Source organism: Rosa chinensis, chromosome 2 (genome assembly GCF_002994745.2).
Source record: "Rosa chinensis cultivar Old Blush chromosome 2, RchiOBHm-V2, whole genome shotgun sequence".
NCBI lineage: Eukaryota > Viridiplantae > Streptophyta > Magnoliopsida > Rosales > Rosaceae > Rosa > Rosa chinensis.
In genome coordinates, this window is record NC_037089.1 from 80,684,140 (window position 1) to 80,700,949 (window position 16,810).

The window sequence follows — 16,810 nt, forward strand, 5'->3', positions numbered from 1 at the left end:
AGAGCTGTTTTTCGCTTTGCTTCTAGAGTTGGATCTGACCACGCGCAGGACACCACCATCCCGCCGTCTCCGTCAACCCATACCCATGGCTCACCACGAATCCCAACAACTCAATCCGAGACAGAACCGCAACGGGAACCGCCGTCAAGATCTGGTTTCAGCTCGGTTCCGTCAATTTGGTATGCTTTTCATCCATACCGGTTCCGACCCGATTGGAGAAGTTTCGGTAAGGTTTGGATCGGGATTCCGGCGAAACGACTCATCATACCGACCTGATCGGTTTCGGCTCGGATCGGACGGGATCGGTTTCGGGATCTCGGTTTGGAATTCCCAGCCCTAAACCTATGGGTGCATTGCCCACGTGTTCGCCATGGGCCATTCAATTGGATTTTGCCCACCAATTAAATAAAGCCAATATTCAATAGTATATTCGGACCTTAACGGGGCTTGTGGTAGCCTTCTCAAATATGTTTTATGCTACGGTATAATAATATGTTCCACAATTGCATATTGCATTTAGTTGGAGTAGCTTCAGTTGCAGTTTATTTTTAATTTAATTTTTTGTTATTTCTTTTGGTTTGTTTAGCCCTTGCAATAATTAGCATGTCAGAAGTAACCATTAATTAGGAAGGTCTCTATTCCTGCTGATTTGTGGTTTCAATATTATAATGAGACTATCCAGCCTGATTACTCAAACTTGACTTTTTTTTCCTTTTTTTTTCTTTTATTAATTTTTTTTTAAAATTCTTAGCCTACTCCATTCTTACATATGGTAGTGAGAATTGAACTCATAACCTTTACAATATTGGAATTATAATTTATTCAAACTTTTATTTTTAGAAGAATAATTTATTCAAACTTGACTTAGCAGTGGTCCAATAATTTTCAAGCAAGAAATTTATTCATACTCAAAAAAATTATTGTCAATAACGAATCTCATCGGCGAATGTGCTTACTTCATTTTATTTTCATTTCTTCATTTTTTTTAAGTGAATTTTTCATTTGGACCGAGGCTTTTGGGCAACAGAAGAGATTAGGGACCCCAACGAAGGCCGTCAATGGTACAAAGGAATCTGGTTCGCGAAAAATTAGATGCTGGCTTTTTTGTCACCTTCATTCTGGCTACAGCCTGGCTACTACAATATTTCTCAAATAGCTAGGTAGGAGTAACACTGACGTACAAATTTTCTGAGTTAACTAGTTAAGAAAATCAATCCCGACTTCAAGAGTTAACTTCGATACTGTTTCTCTTACCTTTACCCACTAAAAAGAATCAGAGTAATGGTAAACACCATCAGGATTATAGTAACAAGAGAGGTAAAGCCAACAGCGAATACCACTTGCTTACACATACATGTTTAAGACAAGAACACCATATATATATATATATATATGTGAGATGACAACACAATACTTCGAAGTACCTAATCCAGTGCTACTCTCAAGCTAAGAAATGGAATTCACTTGGACAAGACTTGAGATTCTTGAAATCTAGGTATAGCTATTGAGATCATGAAATGGAATGTGTCTCCTGTTGCTATCGAATTTGAGGCTCCAACCCCTAGGGCAGCATCTCCTGCTTCTCGTGTTTCACTTGCTTCGACTGCTGCTTTACTTGGTCTATTGCTTCATTGCTATTGCTTGCACCACCACGAGGATCACGGCTTGCCATCCTGAAAAAACAAAAAAAAAGACCTCTGATCAGTATAATGCTTGTTTCAGACAGATGAGAACACAGCCCGTTGTGCAAAACAATCCTAAATAGGCTTTCAATTTGCCTGATTCAATTTTGTTAGATTCAATTTGATTAATTTACCAGACCGAAGCGCTGATGTTATGTATGTTTTTATTAAGTTTTGATCCACAATGCTCAATGCTCATTAATCAAGTATTGATATTCATGCACTCGTAAAAATTCTTATTTACATACAATGGAATGAAATCATAGACTGAGATTGAAGAAACATGATATAAAATTTCAAAGAAAATATACCTTTTAAGACATGTTGGACTCTCGCGGTATGATTTCATTCCACGAAACAATGTTCAACCCATTTCCATATGAAGAAAAGTTCTGGATCCTTGTCTCTTGTACCCTCACAGTTTGATTTCATCAGTATCATTTCTTAAGAGGTTTGGTCTCTCTCAAAAATGACTTCAGCCTTTCTAATAGCAAGAACCAATCGACGGCTGTCTGGGGGCCGTATCTGGGATCAGACAGTGAAGCTGAATATCGACATATTTGTTGTTCATAATATCTGCTCAATGTTTTATTGAACAACAAATGTAATATACACATTTAGGACAAGGAAAAAAACATCTGCATTCTTCTGCAGATCCATCAGCAAGGACCCTAATCACAGCAATACATCACAAACAAAAATTGGGGGTAGAACTACTTAACACTGTACAAGTGGGGTAACTATAGTTCTAGAATTTAACCTAAAGCCAGTCCCCAGAGAGGGCTCGGTGCAAAAGCACAGATTACAATGGCTCCTCTTTTCTACACATATACTAATGTTAACCAGTACAAACCTCGTCAGGCAGCTAACATGAGGGGGGTTGAAGTTGCTTTAGCCGTCGAACGACTTGCCTCATAGTAGGCCTAGTCGAGAGAGAATCAACCGTACATACCACTGCCAAGTGTAGAACTTCAACCAAATCATCATGGGGGCCTGCATCCCACAACCCTGCAGAAAAGAATTCCTTTGCACGGCCTTGTCGAAGAAGCATACATGCCCATGCAACGATGTTGAATCCATTTCCAAATGAAGAAAAGGAAGGATCCAACACTTTCTTGTCAGACAGCAACTCAAGAAGCACTACACCATAACTATACACATCAGACTTATCTGAAACACGACACGTCATTGCATATTCTGGGGCAACATATCCAAAGGTCCCTGCTACACCAGTAGTAGCATGGGTTTCTGAAGTCCCAAGAAGTCTGGCCAAACCAAAGTCTGATAGATATGCATTAAAATCATCATCCAACAAAATATTGCTGGGCTTGACATCACGGTGAAGGACACGAGGTACACACTGATCATGTAGGTAGGCAAGTGCACGGGCTATGTCCAAAGCAATCTTGTGAAGTATCTTCCAATCCACTGCCCTGGTAGACCTTTCCTGAATAAATTTTTCCAGATTACCACCAGGAAAATAATTATATATTAGGAACATCTCTGTTTCACTGGCATGGTAACCTAGTAAAGTGACCAGATTTGGATGTCGAAGCCTCCCCAGTGTTTTGATTTCTGCATGAAACTGTTGCACTCCTTGGAACCTTCCAACAGCAAGCCGTTTTATAGCCACTAGGACTCCAGGTGATATCTCTGCCTTGTAAGTTGCTCCAAAACCTCCATTCCCAATACAGTTGCTAGCATTGAAGCTCCCCGTGCCCCGAACAACACTATCAAAGGTCAGTGGAACCCCAATGTTTGTGAAAACAGTAACTTCCTTCCTAGTAGAGCCTGGACCTCCAGACTTCCGATTCCACTTCCGCGTATACAAGAATAGAACAACAAGAGCTATAAGCACTAAAACAATGGCAGATGCAGATGTAATGGATGCTATTTCAATTGAATTGAAACCGCTACCAGCACTCTTCTGAGTTCCTACCAATGGTGAAGCAGCATAAGGTTCTGAATCGCCAACTCTTCCTTGAGTATTAGCTGGCTGTACTTGAGAAAGTGAGGGGCAGGAACTTAAATGGGGGTTTCCAATAGCAGTATTGCAATTCACCAGGTTATTATTCAAAGGCAATGAACCAGAGAAGTTATTGTAAGACACATTGAAGGCTGAGAGCGTGGTCACATTTGCCAAACCAGATGGAATCTGGCCAGAAAGTTTATTTTTGTCCAGCAGAAGAACTCTCAAGTTTCGCAAGTTTACAAGATCGTTTGGTATCTCACCAGTGAGAGAGTTCCGAGAAAGCTCAAGCACATGCAAGGAGTAAACCTGCCCCAAACTAGCAGGAATAACACCTGTAAGGTTATTACCAGACAAAGAAAGACGCTCCAGATCCCTTATCTGGCCAAGAGTGGTCGGAATTTGACCTTGCAACCTGTTCGAACTCAAGTTAAGGCCAGCAAGAGACACCAATTCTCCAAAACTAGCAGGAATGGAACCCACAATCCGATTCAGAGATGCATCTAAAAACTTGAGAGAATTGCACATTTTACCAATTTCAGTTGGAATCTTCCCATCTAACCTGTTGTTGCTTACATTAACAACCAGTGAATCTAATCCCTGACACTTCCCAAACAAATTACCTGGAAATGCTCCAGTAAGCTTGTTTTCTCCAACAAGGAATGCATACAGAATTTTCTTCTGAAACCTTTCGGGTGCAATGGGCAATGACTGCAGAGTGCCGGTAAAATTATTGTGCCCAAAGTTGTGAATCACTACAACAACATCATCCTCTGTGGGCCATTGCAATGGCATTCCAGCTTGAGCTTTAGATCCAAAAAATGCTTCATAGGGCGAGGAAAAATCATCATCTTTGAAAGAAAGATCCACAGAGGAAACAGGACGACAAGTACTGTTAGCATATTCAGGCAATGAACCTGACAAGAAATTTCCACTGACATCAAGCATAGTCATACAAGGAACCTGAAGGACCTGAACAAGCTCCCCAGTAAGCTTGTTAGTGCTTAGGTCAAGAAAATGAAGCTTCTGGCAGCGGTTAAGCCCACTAGAAATTTCCCCAGTAAAAAAATTCTGAGCCAAATTGATCATTTCCAAGTTCTCACAAGCACCCCAATCACTTGGAAAGTTGCCCTCAATACTTGCCCTCGGTCCCCACAAGATCTTCAGCTTTGGAAGGCTTGTAATCTCCTTCGGCATTGAGCCTTGAAAGTAATTGAAGTCATCATTCATGGAACTCAACTGCTCCAACAACGAGTCATCTGTGTAATTGGCTCGCACAAGGGGAAGGGGATTAAACAGCGACGAAAGCACAAGCACAGACAACTGAGAACAATTCCCCAGCTCTCGAGGCAACGAACCACTCAAGCTATTCCTCGACACATCCAACACCTCAAGCGCCTGAAGCCGGCCGAGTTCAGCCGGAATACCTTCTTCCAACATATTCGAATACAACAACAGCGTCCTCAGCCGACTGCAGTTCCCCAGACTACTCGGAATCTTATGAACCAAGAAGTTGCCAGACAAATCAAGATGCTCAAGCTTGCCACAACTATCTCCAATCTCACTAGGAATATCCCCACTGAGCCAATTGTATGACAAGTACACCCCTTCCAACCTGCCAACGAAACCCGGAACGGAGCCGTTCACCCGGTTCCCAGCTAAATTCAAGATCTCTAAGCTGACAGAGTCAAAGATCGGTATCTCACCCTGAATCTTATTAAACCCAAGATTCAGAACCCTCAAATTCGGGTTCACCCGAAACGGCAAAGACCCGGTGATCGAATTCCCTTCAAGATCAACGACCTCTAGGTTCTCCATGCCCCAAATTTCAACAGGAATTTCACCATCAAAACCATTAAAGGGCAAAGACAAGACCTTTAGCTCAGTGAGCTTCCCAATCACAGGAGGGAGCTTCCCCACCAGCCTCCCACTACCACCCACACAACTCCTCCTAATCCCCAACCCATAAAACGGAAACTGACCAAAATCAACGCACGGAAAGGAGCTCGATTTCGATTTACCTCCGCCGGCGCCGGCGCCGGTAATGTTGAGCGAAACGACACGGAAATTCGCGTCGCACAAGACTCCTGACCAGGTGCAGTGACTGGAATTGACCGAGCCCCAGCTCGAAAGCAACCCTTCCGAGTCCAAGACTGAGCCTTTGAGCTGAAGCAGCACCGATGCGTCCGTCTCCGCCGAAACGACGCCGTTCCGTGACGACGCCGCCGCGCACGCCCACAGCACCAAAACGAGCTTCAGAACCAGCGGCGAAGTGGGTCCCGGAAAAGAGAGGAAATTGGTGACCGGAGAGGAAGAAGATCGAACACCCATTTCGGCGAAACCCCCCAGGGTCGTCGGAAAAAGAAAAACCCGGAAAGATCAAGGCCCCCAAAACCCTAGAAAGAGTAGTGAGGGGTTTAGGACAAACCCTAGCTCTGAAATTTTTTGTGGGTATGATGAGAGAGAGATGAGGTGAGAGAGAGAGAGAGAGAGAGAGAGAGAGAGAATTAGGTCATTCAATTCAACTGTGGGGGTGTTGTTTCTTTGGAGAAGAAAACGCGTTCTTCTTCTTTCTTTTCTCTTCTTTTTCTCCTCTCTCTTTTTTGTTCTTCAAAAATTCTTACATTATTATTATTTTTTTTTCGGGTTTGTCGTCTTACTGGTGGGGTCCCTCTTTCTCTCTGTCTGTGAGGTGGGGGGCCACAGGCGGTCAATAAATGCATCAGCCCCGTCAATACTCTCCGCCTCCTCTTCCTCGTAGTGGTGGTGGTCGTGGTTGTTAAAATTGGAAAACTAAAAGGAGGGAAAAAAAAAAAAAAAAAAAAAAGATTCCGGTGACACGCGACTGATCGGAGAGGAGTCCACGTGGGATGTCCTTCCAGAAGGGAAGGTTGTTGGGGCCCCACCAGGCTTTTGTTTTGTTGGTGGTAGTTTTTAACTTTTAGAGTCTCTCTCTCTCTCTGTCTAGAGTGGTGAAGAGAGTGTGCGGTTCGTGAGGTCCAGATAGGCAGAGAGAGATCGGAGAGGCCATCTTATGTAGGCTGTAACTGTACTCCACTCCCCACTCGGATTTGCCTCCCGCCTGGCGGCTGCCCTTTCTCATACTCTTATCATCAATCTCTCGTTTTTTTATCACCGCAGTTTATTTGAACCAATTTGTCCAACATTTGAAAATTAATATCAGGTGTGCATCACCCTTTTTTTGTACCACCTGTATCGCACATTCTCACTTTACACTCAGTGATAAATTAGACTTTTTTACTACATTAACTGTCACAAAAGATAAAATACATGTTAGCTTCACTCAGCATTATTCTATATTAAAATTTCTAAAGATTCTTCATTTTATCATCATTGCTTGTGTTTGAGCTTCTTTCATGAATTTTGACAAACGCAGCTAATTAGCTATTTAGCAATTATGGAAGCCTAAGATTTAATTTATTGTATGAAGCACATTTTGAAAGAGACTATTACGTATATATTGTTGTGAGGGATTATATGGTGAGTTGGTGACTAAATCCAAAACAATCATTCAATGTTTACTTACTGTATTGGCAAAGCACAAGAGTTTGCGATACATGTGTACGTCATAAATGCGATGAAAAAGATTTTTCATTGTTAAGTCTAAATATTAATGTGTTATAGAAGTTTCGAAATGATTGCCCCTTAATTATTACAGCTTACAGCAACAAGACACAATCCCAGTCCTAAGGCAAAATATATGCACATCCCTAAGATTCCTGACCAAATCTCATCCTTTGAGAGAGTTGCGGATAGATTTCTGATATTGGGTGATTGTGTCGCTTCCAGCTCGAGTTGTATCACTTGGGTTTATATTTAGCTATTCTGAATCAAAGTGATATACAAGATTTTATATAAAAACTTGGAGCAATTAATCAGAGTGCTCTATTATTTCAAATTTCAAGCTAAGCATGATTAAACTAAGCTAGTATATGTCATAGTGGGCATGGAATGAATGCACGTAAAACACACTGTTGAAAAGCCACCTTATATATTATAGAAATTCCAGGCTTTCCAGCAACCAGGCAGAAGATGCTTTATTTCTTTTGGCATATGTAGCATAATCACAAAGTTCACACCTCATCAGAAAGAGCAAACTTTCTTGCCAAATGATGTAGGATTGACGTTTTAGTGATGTAGTCTAAAGTTGCTAGGTATGGTATATTTAGAGCACATATTCCTGAGACTATACAAATAGGGTAAATGTATATAATCACTCATATGTTTTTGATTAACTATAAGATCATCTTTTGTGGTTGGTTTAGGATTAGGTAATTAAAAAGGACGCAAGTCACAATCAAAATACATGCAATCGTTCATAAGTTACATGAATAAAGTAATATTATTACGCACAAAATGTTTGTTTAGAAGTCAAATAACATTTAATAAGGAAAAATTTGTCAAAAATTGTGGAAGAAATAGACATTCAATCATCTAAAACTTTAATTTTACTTATTTGATTATCTAAAATTTTGATTTAAAACATTTGAATTCAACGTTTATTTCGATATAATGTGACCCATCTGTCATTCTAAAAAAAAAAAAAATTGACCACAAATAAATAATTTATTAAAAAGATTTTAACTTATATCCTACACTTGCATGTGGTTGGTATTTTCTCTCAACCCATAAAGGGGAGCGTCTTTTCCTTTTCTTTATGGGGCCATCTATTTCATACTTGAATGCTTTGGTTGTTGGCTATTTCTCTTTATACAAACATTTGCTTGTTTGGTAATTTGAAGGGCCAAACTTAGAAACCCATGAGTCCTCTACAACCATGCAAAAAAAGGATTCATTTTCGATTTTTGTGTTATGACTTATGAGGCTAAAAAGAAAAAATCAAACAGCAATTTTTATTTTGAGTCAGTCTTATCAGGTATTTCATAGTGCTTTGAAGTATTGAAATTCTAAAAAATATGACTCACAAAAAATAATTTACTATATAACTGTTTCTTGGTTCTAGAATTCGAGTACTCTGGAGCACCATATAAACTTTCGTCTTACCTATATGATTGCTAAATGAGTCGGACTTAGCAGTACTGAAGAGACAATATTGAGAGTTGCAGGATTCAGTGTCAAAATTCTATCTATTCAACAATGTACAACAACTTTCAGTTTGGATTCTTTTGATTTTCCCTTTCTTTCCTCAACATTGAAAACCAAATGTCGTTGAAGTACCGAATCTAACACTGGCCTCAACTTGCTACGGAATTGCCTTCCACATTTTGACAAGTCAAACGATTCTTGAAATCCGGCTGCAGTATAACCCTCATACACAAAAGCTAGATCATGCAATGAATCCAAGGATCATTGTAGAGATCGAAAACAGTTTAGTTTCCATCACCGGCAGATCCAGCAGCAAGAAAAGCAAGACAACCAACTGCTGCTTCGTGTAGCCTTTAATGGTGCATTTCTTTCAGGGCTTTCAGGGTGTGGCTGATCCTGCTCATGCTTAGGCGCCGGCATCTCCTGCTTCTCCTCTTTTACTTGCTCTAATGGGTGCTTTACATGGTCATGGTGATCATTATGATCTGCCAACCTGAAAATAACAACAGCTCTCAATTAGAACTATGCTTGCTTCAGCTGACCTAATAAGTAGTACGTAAGCTAGCCTGCATTGCAAGAAATCATATATGCCTTAAATTTTCCCGATTCAAATGAGATGATAGATATCTTGAATGTAAAACTAATTTTTGTACCTTAATTCAACTGTTTTGGTTCATGATTTGTATATCTAAACAATCTCATGTACATGTATCTCTAAATATGGAATGAAAGTAATATGGCTTACACTGGAAATTGGAAAGATTGATTACTATGATTGCTCTCATTCGAACGATGAGAGAAGACAGAACCCTTGGTTTCCTCCATAGTAGGCAGCCTAACTGTCTCTTTGGTTTTTTTGTCTTTCTCTACCTTCCCGATCACCATCACAACATTCTCTTCCTCCGAAATTTCACTCTTAGTTTCGACACTCTCCGTCTCCACACTGTGATGATCAGTTTCAAGCGTCTCTACTAACGCATTGGAACTCGGCTTAGTTTCCACAGTCTCGGTAACTGGGGAAAGCGGAGTTGGAACATTGAGGAACATCTCATCAAGCTTCCCCAGTTCTCCAGACTTGTTGAACATGACGAAATACTGGTCTCTTGAGAAGCTGTTATTCTCCACATGAATACTAAACAATGATTCATTTGAAGCAACACTCCAATCCATAGCAGATGAAGGCTTAGCAGCAAACATAGCTGATGGGAGTCGATTTGGATCATATCCGGAAGGCCGCCCGCCCGCCATTGGAATTTGAGGAGGAGATTGTGAAGATGATGACCCAGTGCTCCAAACAGTAGTCTGTGAAGTAACCTCTGGTGCTGGCACAGGCGCCGGAGGCTCATTTAGGTCCGGTTGTTTAGCTTCGGGAGACGGATCAACCTCAGCTTTGTCAATATCATATGGTTCGTCCAGTGATGAAGATGATGAGGAGGAACAAGAAGATGTGTAGCAGCTTGAACTCGGGCAGCGATTTATGGGTTCAGATGCGAAATGAACCTTTAGGTGCTTATTACTTTCATCGCTATATGCATAAGCCATGACTACAGCTTTAAACAGATGAAAATCCTCAAACTGCAAAATTGGAAGATATTGATCAACAAGGTCAAGATATATGGGGCATTTTGAACATGGGATGGACTCATGGCCAAGATTACAACTTTAAGAAATCAATAGAAATCAATATCATATAATATTGTAGAGAAAAATGCAGCTACCGTCCCTAAACTATCATGTCAAGACCAATTTGATATCTAAACTCTCAAAAGTATAAGTGTGATACCCAAACACATATTTTGACATCAACGTGATACTTCCGTCAAAAACTCCTAACGGCTCCATCTATTTGCTGATGTGACAAGCACGTGGGTCCAAAAAAAAATTAAATGACTAACTTACCCTTTCGTTTTTTTTTTCCTCTTTATTTCTTCTTCTTTTTCTGGGATTTTGTTCTAGCCAAACCGCTGCAACCTCCGAAGAAAACTCCACCACCACACAATGTCATCAGCCACCAACCACCAACCACCAACGCCAAAATGAATTCCGGTTTCGGCCTCGAACGCGAGCTAGGCCCCGACCACAAATATCGCCCCCAACATCAAGAATCTCACATTACATGCAAATGCAGCAATTTGACAACTTCTAATCCAATTCAAATTGAGAAAAGAAGAACTAACAATGTCTGAAAACAAGAACAAGCAATTCAACTTCTAATCCAAAATTTCAATCTCTCATCTCCACTACCAAAATTGGAATCCCACATGAAAACTTTCACCGTTAACATGAAAGGCAGACAACGACCCAAGCCGTCGATGAATCCACGACCACCGCCACCATCAAGGCCGCTCGACTAGTTCCGCCACCGCGACTCCTACGCCATAACCCTCGTCTCATTCTCGGGCGTCAACGGCGCATTCTAGCGACTCTCATCCTCTCTAATCGCTCTCGTGATCGCCGAATCAGAACTTCCTCCAATCTCTTCTTCTTCTTCGCTGCTACCACCCTTATCACCCTCTACGTCGTCGTTTAATCTGAGTGACGACACTCCCCTCTGCCCCTGGTTCACAATTCGCCATTGGGAAGCAGCTGCGAGTGGGAAACGACGACGTCGTTTTGGGGATGGTGATCATCGTCGTCTTTGGAATCGACGGTTGCGGCGGCATCGTCGTCGTCAATGTTGGTGTCCGAATCGACTGGTCATGGAGGAGTACCAATAGCTACTATGGATATGGAGGCATGGTGGATAGCGAAGAAATCAAGGATGAAGTTGGTGAGAGAGAGGAGACGAGGGTCGAGAGAAGGAGAGAGAGCGAGAGATTGATAGCCTCCAAAGCCATCAAAACCCAGAAACCCGAAAACCAAAACCGAGAGAGAGAGAGAGAGAGATGGAGCTCTGTGCTCTGTTCTTTTTTTTTTTTAATTAGTTAGTAGTAAAATACTATTCTGCCATTGGTAAAAATATTACATAGGACTCATGTGCTTGCCACATCAGCAAATAGACGGAACCGTTAGGAATTTTTTATGGAAATATCACGTTGATGTCAAAATATGTGTTTGGGTATCACACTGATACTTTTGAGAGTTTGAATATCAAATTGGCCTTGGCATGATAGTTTGGGAAGTGGCTACATTTTTCTGAATATTGTAATCATAGAGACATAACCATTCATAGAAAAAACCCTGGTTCAAGTTGCATCATGAAACTGCAATTACCTTCAAGCAGAAGCTTTAGTGCCTATAAATCCCCTAAGCATGCATATCTATGATCTTGGCCAACCCTGTCCGTCAAAGGGGTTTCTCCTTTACTTTAAGGATGTTTGGTTATCGAGAAAAAAAAATACTGGGAATTTTGTGCAATAAATCAAGAAAACGAAAAGAAACAAGTACATAAAAAATGTACCTATTTGAACCTTCAAGAAGAACCTCTTGGAATATCAAATCCTCAGCTCCAATTGAAATATTGTTGTCTGCTAATCGCTTATGAAGCTCAAAGCTCAAATTGGAGAAAACCCACAAGTTAAGTGAAGAATGTTGATTGTTAGGATTAGGAATTGGGAAGAACAAGCCAGGATTTTGGGTGGTTCTGAGAGATATAGAGGGACCTAGAAAAAGGGGATTTTGATAATTTGTTATATCGGAGTAACTAAGTTAGCTCAAGGAACTTTCTCTACTGACTGATGGGTCTCTTGTAACCAAAAGGAGAACAAAGAAACGAACTTAACTGCTTCACGCGGGAAAAATTGGTCTTTTCTAGAATTTGGGCCGGCCCATTTTTGATAATGGGCTCTGGTCATTTTTGAGGGGTAGAATCGAAAATACAATGAAATGTGAGGGTGACAAGTGGAAAGCTGCAAATCAGAGGCTCAGTTTGAGCATGTTATCTGCAAAAGTTTGTTTTGAGTTTTGATACACACCACATTGGTTTTAGTTTGGGATTGTACTATTTTGAGATTGGACCAAGATGCTCAATTTTGCAAGCAAAATGGTTCCAATGGAAGGAGCTTTGGAGAAACAGTTATGCCATAGTGGAGTTCTCTCTATCAACTGTAAGCTCAAACTCCTAATCTTAGACCTTTGACACTATAAATTGTACGTGTTTGAAATCGATTACTAATACTGCATAATTTGGCATTTTGACAGTTCTTTAAAATGTTTGAGTTTGTAGAAAGATCCTAGTTGAATGAATTTAGATTGACTACATCTTTTGACTAATTGAGTTCTGTAAAATAGAAGGGGTTAGGTGTACAAAATAAGAACACGTATGTACTGAAGTAACTGAACCTTTTGACAGTTGATGTAATTGCAGAAAGTTCAATGGCTTTGGTACAGTTTAGTTCGGTCTCTCATTTTTGGTATTAACAAATTAACCAAAATTTGTAGCACATTATGGCATTCCAGCCTCATTAGCTAACTGTATGATACATATGTCCAGGCAAACAAGCAACAAAGCAGGAGATTCGAACCCCTTTAAACCACCTAATGTCGACCAATAAAACCGAGTTCACAAGTTCTGTAGTCCATCACCGAAATACAGTCAAGGTTTTACATCAATTTCAGTCTTTCATGGTCAAATTATAGCTATTACTATTAAGTTATGTTATTAAAGTTGTCTTGCAATTTATGTCAGGTTTGTGCTGTGAGAAGGAGAAGGATACATACTGATAGTGAAACTTATGTGTTACTGGAACCAGGAGAGGATGAGAAGTTTGTTACAGAAGAAGAGTTGAGGGTCAAGTTGAAAGGTTGGCTGGAAAACTGGCCAGCCAAGAACCTTCCTACTGATCTTGCTAGATTCGAAAGCATTGATGAAGCTGTTACTTATTTAGTAAGGTCTGTTTGTGAACTTGAAATCCATGGAGATGTTGGTTCAGTTCAGTGGTACGAAGTTCGTTTAGAATGAAAATAGGATTCAAGCCTTACTAGCCCCCCATGAAACATGAATTCTACACTTGTGGACTGAAAGAGATCGATCAAAAGTGTTTTCGCTCGGTGAACTGAGAGTGTGATTTCATTTACAGCAATCATTAGTTTGTAAAAGCTGACCATTGTTAGAACTTAAAACTAAGGCCCTTCTAGAACACCAAGTTTGGTAGCAAAATGAGCAAAAATTGCATCTCAGCACAAGGTGCTTTTCTTAGATGGTGCTTCCAAGTGCATTATTATTAGTAAGTTTTCATAGGAAGTAGTGAGGAAAGTGCTTCTAACAAAAGGGCTTCCAACATGAGTACTTCCTACAGAAGTTCCTACTGAGAGAAAGCACTTCCTACAGAAGTTCCAAATGGACCCTAACACCGTCTTGGGTAATTTTGCTTCATTTGTTTTCTAATCATGTTTGAATCACATTCTATATCACAAATGAGTGACTGTCATTACTCTGCATTGTTGATTCTCTTGAATAGTTGGTATGATCAAGAATCTCATTATTCATTCACAACTGTATCAAATTCCAAAGTACATGAACAAAACATTGACAAAATCACATACCACAATTTTTCATTACACCCGAGTGAAGCAAAGAAATAAAAATTCTATTGGACATGCCCCAAAAGTGCCTCCTAGTCTTCAATTCTTCCGATCATACTTCAAATCTGAAGGAATCCCACATTCTACTGCTGCAAATCCAGAATCTGTAGCAGGACCAAAACATGAGTAAAACTAGCAACATATTCAATTCGATCAACAAAAAGAATATTAATAGCCAAATAAAACTATGAATGTGACTCTTACCTTGAGTAGGCTTGAGCAGATTTTTGCTAGGAGGCAAGAGGGTAGTACCCTTTCTGTTTCTGGCCAGAAGTCCTTTTGTTACAGGGGACATTATCATATCAGTTGGGCTTGTATACCTACAAAATTGAAACATAATCTTCAAATATAAGCAATAATCTAATATGAACTAATACAATTATATATACATACACATTAATACATGTTTATATATTGGAACCTTGGAAGATTGTATACCTTTCTGGGAACTTGAATGCCTTCGGAACTTTAAGGCGATCGGGGGTGATGGTTTTGTGTATATCGTTGCCGGAATTTTGAGAGTTTTCATCTTTGTGTTGGAGTGGAGGTGGTGTTATGCAATCAGAGAAGCTCATAGTCTCAGATTGAATTGGGGTTTTAGGAGGCATTATTTCTTGCACGTTTTCCATTGGATGATGTACCGGAGTGTGCCTCTCTGTAGAACAAAGAGGGAGATGAAACAAACAGAGAGAGATGAACTGAAGAATAGAATAAATTCATGTCGGATTTAAGATTAAGAGGTTACCGTTAGAAATTTGCAACGGTCGAATTTTGGAAGTGTCTGGATTGGGTTTTAAAATAAAGTTTACGGTTTAAAATACTCAGTTATGATGACTTAAGTACGCTCCAGATGCTCGTAGTATGTTCTAGGCGTTCCCGTTCCATTTATATGGAACTTATGTTGGGCCTCCTCTAAGGTAAATACTTGGCCCAGAACTGTATTTCCAATCTACCTACCTAAAAAGAATCAAGAACTTCGAGATGATATATTATGACATTATGTGACTAAAAAAGAATACCGGCGTCGGAAGCTACGGACGGTGAATGTACTTATCAGATTGACTGTTGACATACTCACACATTGAAGGGATGAAAGCTAAACTTTAGGTCTTCATAACTCTTTACTCAGATATCTGATTCTGGCTTATGATTTACTGACTCGAAGAATTGGGGAGAACAACAAGCTTGTTGACACTAGACTTGAACAATGAGTATCTTTCTGGAACCAATTGTTCCGTAAACTAGTCTTTCGATTAAGTTTCTTAAATTGAGTGATGAAACTTGTTTATAGAATAAACGATAATTTCATTGGAAAAAAAAACGAATAAAAAATAATTATTTATGTTCTTCCTTTCAAGAGCTTCGAGATGATATAATACATATTAATAAATATAAATAAAAAAATAATTGAAAAAAAAAGAGCCGGAGTTGGAACCTATGAATTGTGAATAAAGTTCTTATTTGTAGATTGATAAGCACATGGCGAAAGACCAAACTTTGAGTATTCATCTCTTACCATTTCTAAGCTTTTGTTGAGAAGTACCAAGGAAAACAACAACGAGCTTATTTTTTGTTTATAGTGGTTTTCTCCAAAGCTGACATTTAAGGAGACTAATCTACTTCAGCCATGGACTTCCCTGGCCACAGATGTTTTCAACTGGAATTAAACCTGAGAGCTAAAACTGGGGATACCAGACTTGGAAGCCCGCCCAAGTTGAAGCCGAGTTGGCACCACACCTTGGACTTGTGGTTTTGAACAAGCTTATTGCTACTGAACTAAAATATTTGTTCACAGTTTCTTGGAAACTAATCGTTATGTAAACTCAAAAATTCTATCCGGCTTCTCTTAAGAGAGGTTATAATTCCAACTAGCGCAACAGCTGCCGCCATCTTGTCTACAGTTTGATGGCTCACATCACATCGATGCATAATTCCAAAGCTGCATTACAATCCATCTATCTACCTAGCTTCTTCAACTATAAGCAATAAGCTGCACTATTTGCCCTCTTTATTGACCAAAGAAAAAATCCAATCATCCAGTGGGGACTACGATCTTTATTTTTCATTGTTTATCGAAAAAAATCTTTGCGATTCATCAACACATAATGTAGTTTACTGCTATATTTATGTACACAAATGTGTGGATATTTTTACCAGTAAATAATCACAAATTTAATTGACCCAAAATCCAGGTATACCGTGGCCACAATCCTGAAACAGAGAATTAAGCTGAGTGGACATGTCAGAGGCCATTATCTTCAATTTGAAGAGCTACTTGTAGTTTGCTGCAAATTAAGTGATAAGAATCGTGCATATAATTGGAGAACTTAATTAAGACATATAATACTATAGTCAATTTGATCAATTAAAGCTTCCCTCTGAACTTATTATCATATATATTCTTAATTTGCTAATGATGAACATTGCGGTTGTAGAGGTAGAAAGGCATTGGCATTCAGATAAAGTCATGGGGGACTTACTAGCGAGCTATCAATTAAGATAGGGTTGAACCGTTGAAAAGTTGACTAATTATAACATGACCCTGTAAAAGTACAACCACAAATCATCA

The 16,810-nt window shown here is 39.7% G+C and overlaps 4 protein-coding genes across 4 annotated transcripts; 1 reads left to right on the forward strand and 3 right to left on the reverse strand.

Moving 5' to 3' along the window:
* Nucleotides 1-1,357: 1,357 nt before the first annotated feature.
* Nucleotides 1,358-6,253, reverse strand: LOC112185564 (LRR receptor-like serine/threonine-protein kinase RPK2). The gene is made up of 2 exons (XM_024323822.2): nt 1,994-6,253; nt 1,358-1,673 (listed from the first exon to the last, which is right to left on the reverse strand). Exon 1 carries the CDS (start codon nt 5,980-5,982, stop codon nt 2,548-2,550), a length of 3,435 nt encoding a protein of 1,144 aa, XP_024179590.1. The 5' UTR covers nt 5,983-6,253; the 3' UTR covers nt 1,358-1,673; nt 1,994-2,547.
* Nucleotides 6,254-9,012: 2,759 nt separating this feature from the next.
* LOC112185146 lies at nt 9,013-10,260 on the reverse strand. Its single transcript, XM_024323357.1, has 2 exons — nt 9,464-10,260; nt 9,013-9,211 (listed from the first exon to the last, which is right to left on the reverse strand). The coding sequence occupies exons 1-2, from the start codon at nt 10,258-10,260 to the stop codon at nt 9,013-9,015; spliced, it is 996 nt and encodes a 331-aa protein (XP_024179125.1).
* Nucleotides 10,261-12,585: 2,325 nt separating this feature from the next.
* LOC112189344 (protein CHLORORESPIRATORY REDUCTION 7, chloroplastic) lies at nt 12,586-14,107 on the forward strand. The gene is made up of 3 exons (XM_024328655.2): nt 12,586-12,764; nt 13,151-13,257; nt 13,346-14,107. Exons 1-3 carry the CDS (start codon nt 12,680-12,682, stop codon nt 13,616-13,618), a joined length of 465 nt encoding a protein of 154 aa, XP_024184423.1. The 5' UTR covers nt 12,586-12,679; the 3' UTR covers nt 13,619-14,107.
* Nucleotides 14,108-14,123: 16 nt separating this feature from the next.
* On the reverse strand, nt 14,124-15,021 carry LOC112189345. The gene is made up of 3 exons (XM_024328656.2): nt 14,680-15,021; nt 14,446-14,561; nt 14,124-14,345 (listed from the first exon to the last, which is right to left on the reverse strand). Exons 1-3 carry the CDS (start codon nt 14,868-14,870, stop codon nt 14,281-14,283), a joined length of 372 nt encoding a protein of 123 aa, XP_024184424.1. The 5' UTR covers nt 14,871-15,021; the 3' UTR covers nt 14,124-14,280.
* Between the last annotated feature and the right edge of the window lie 1,789 nt (nt 15,022-16,810).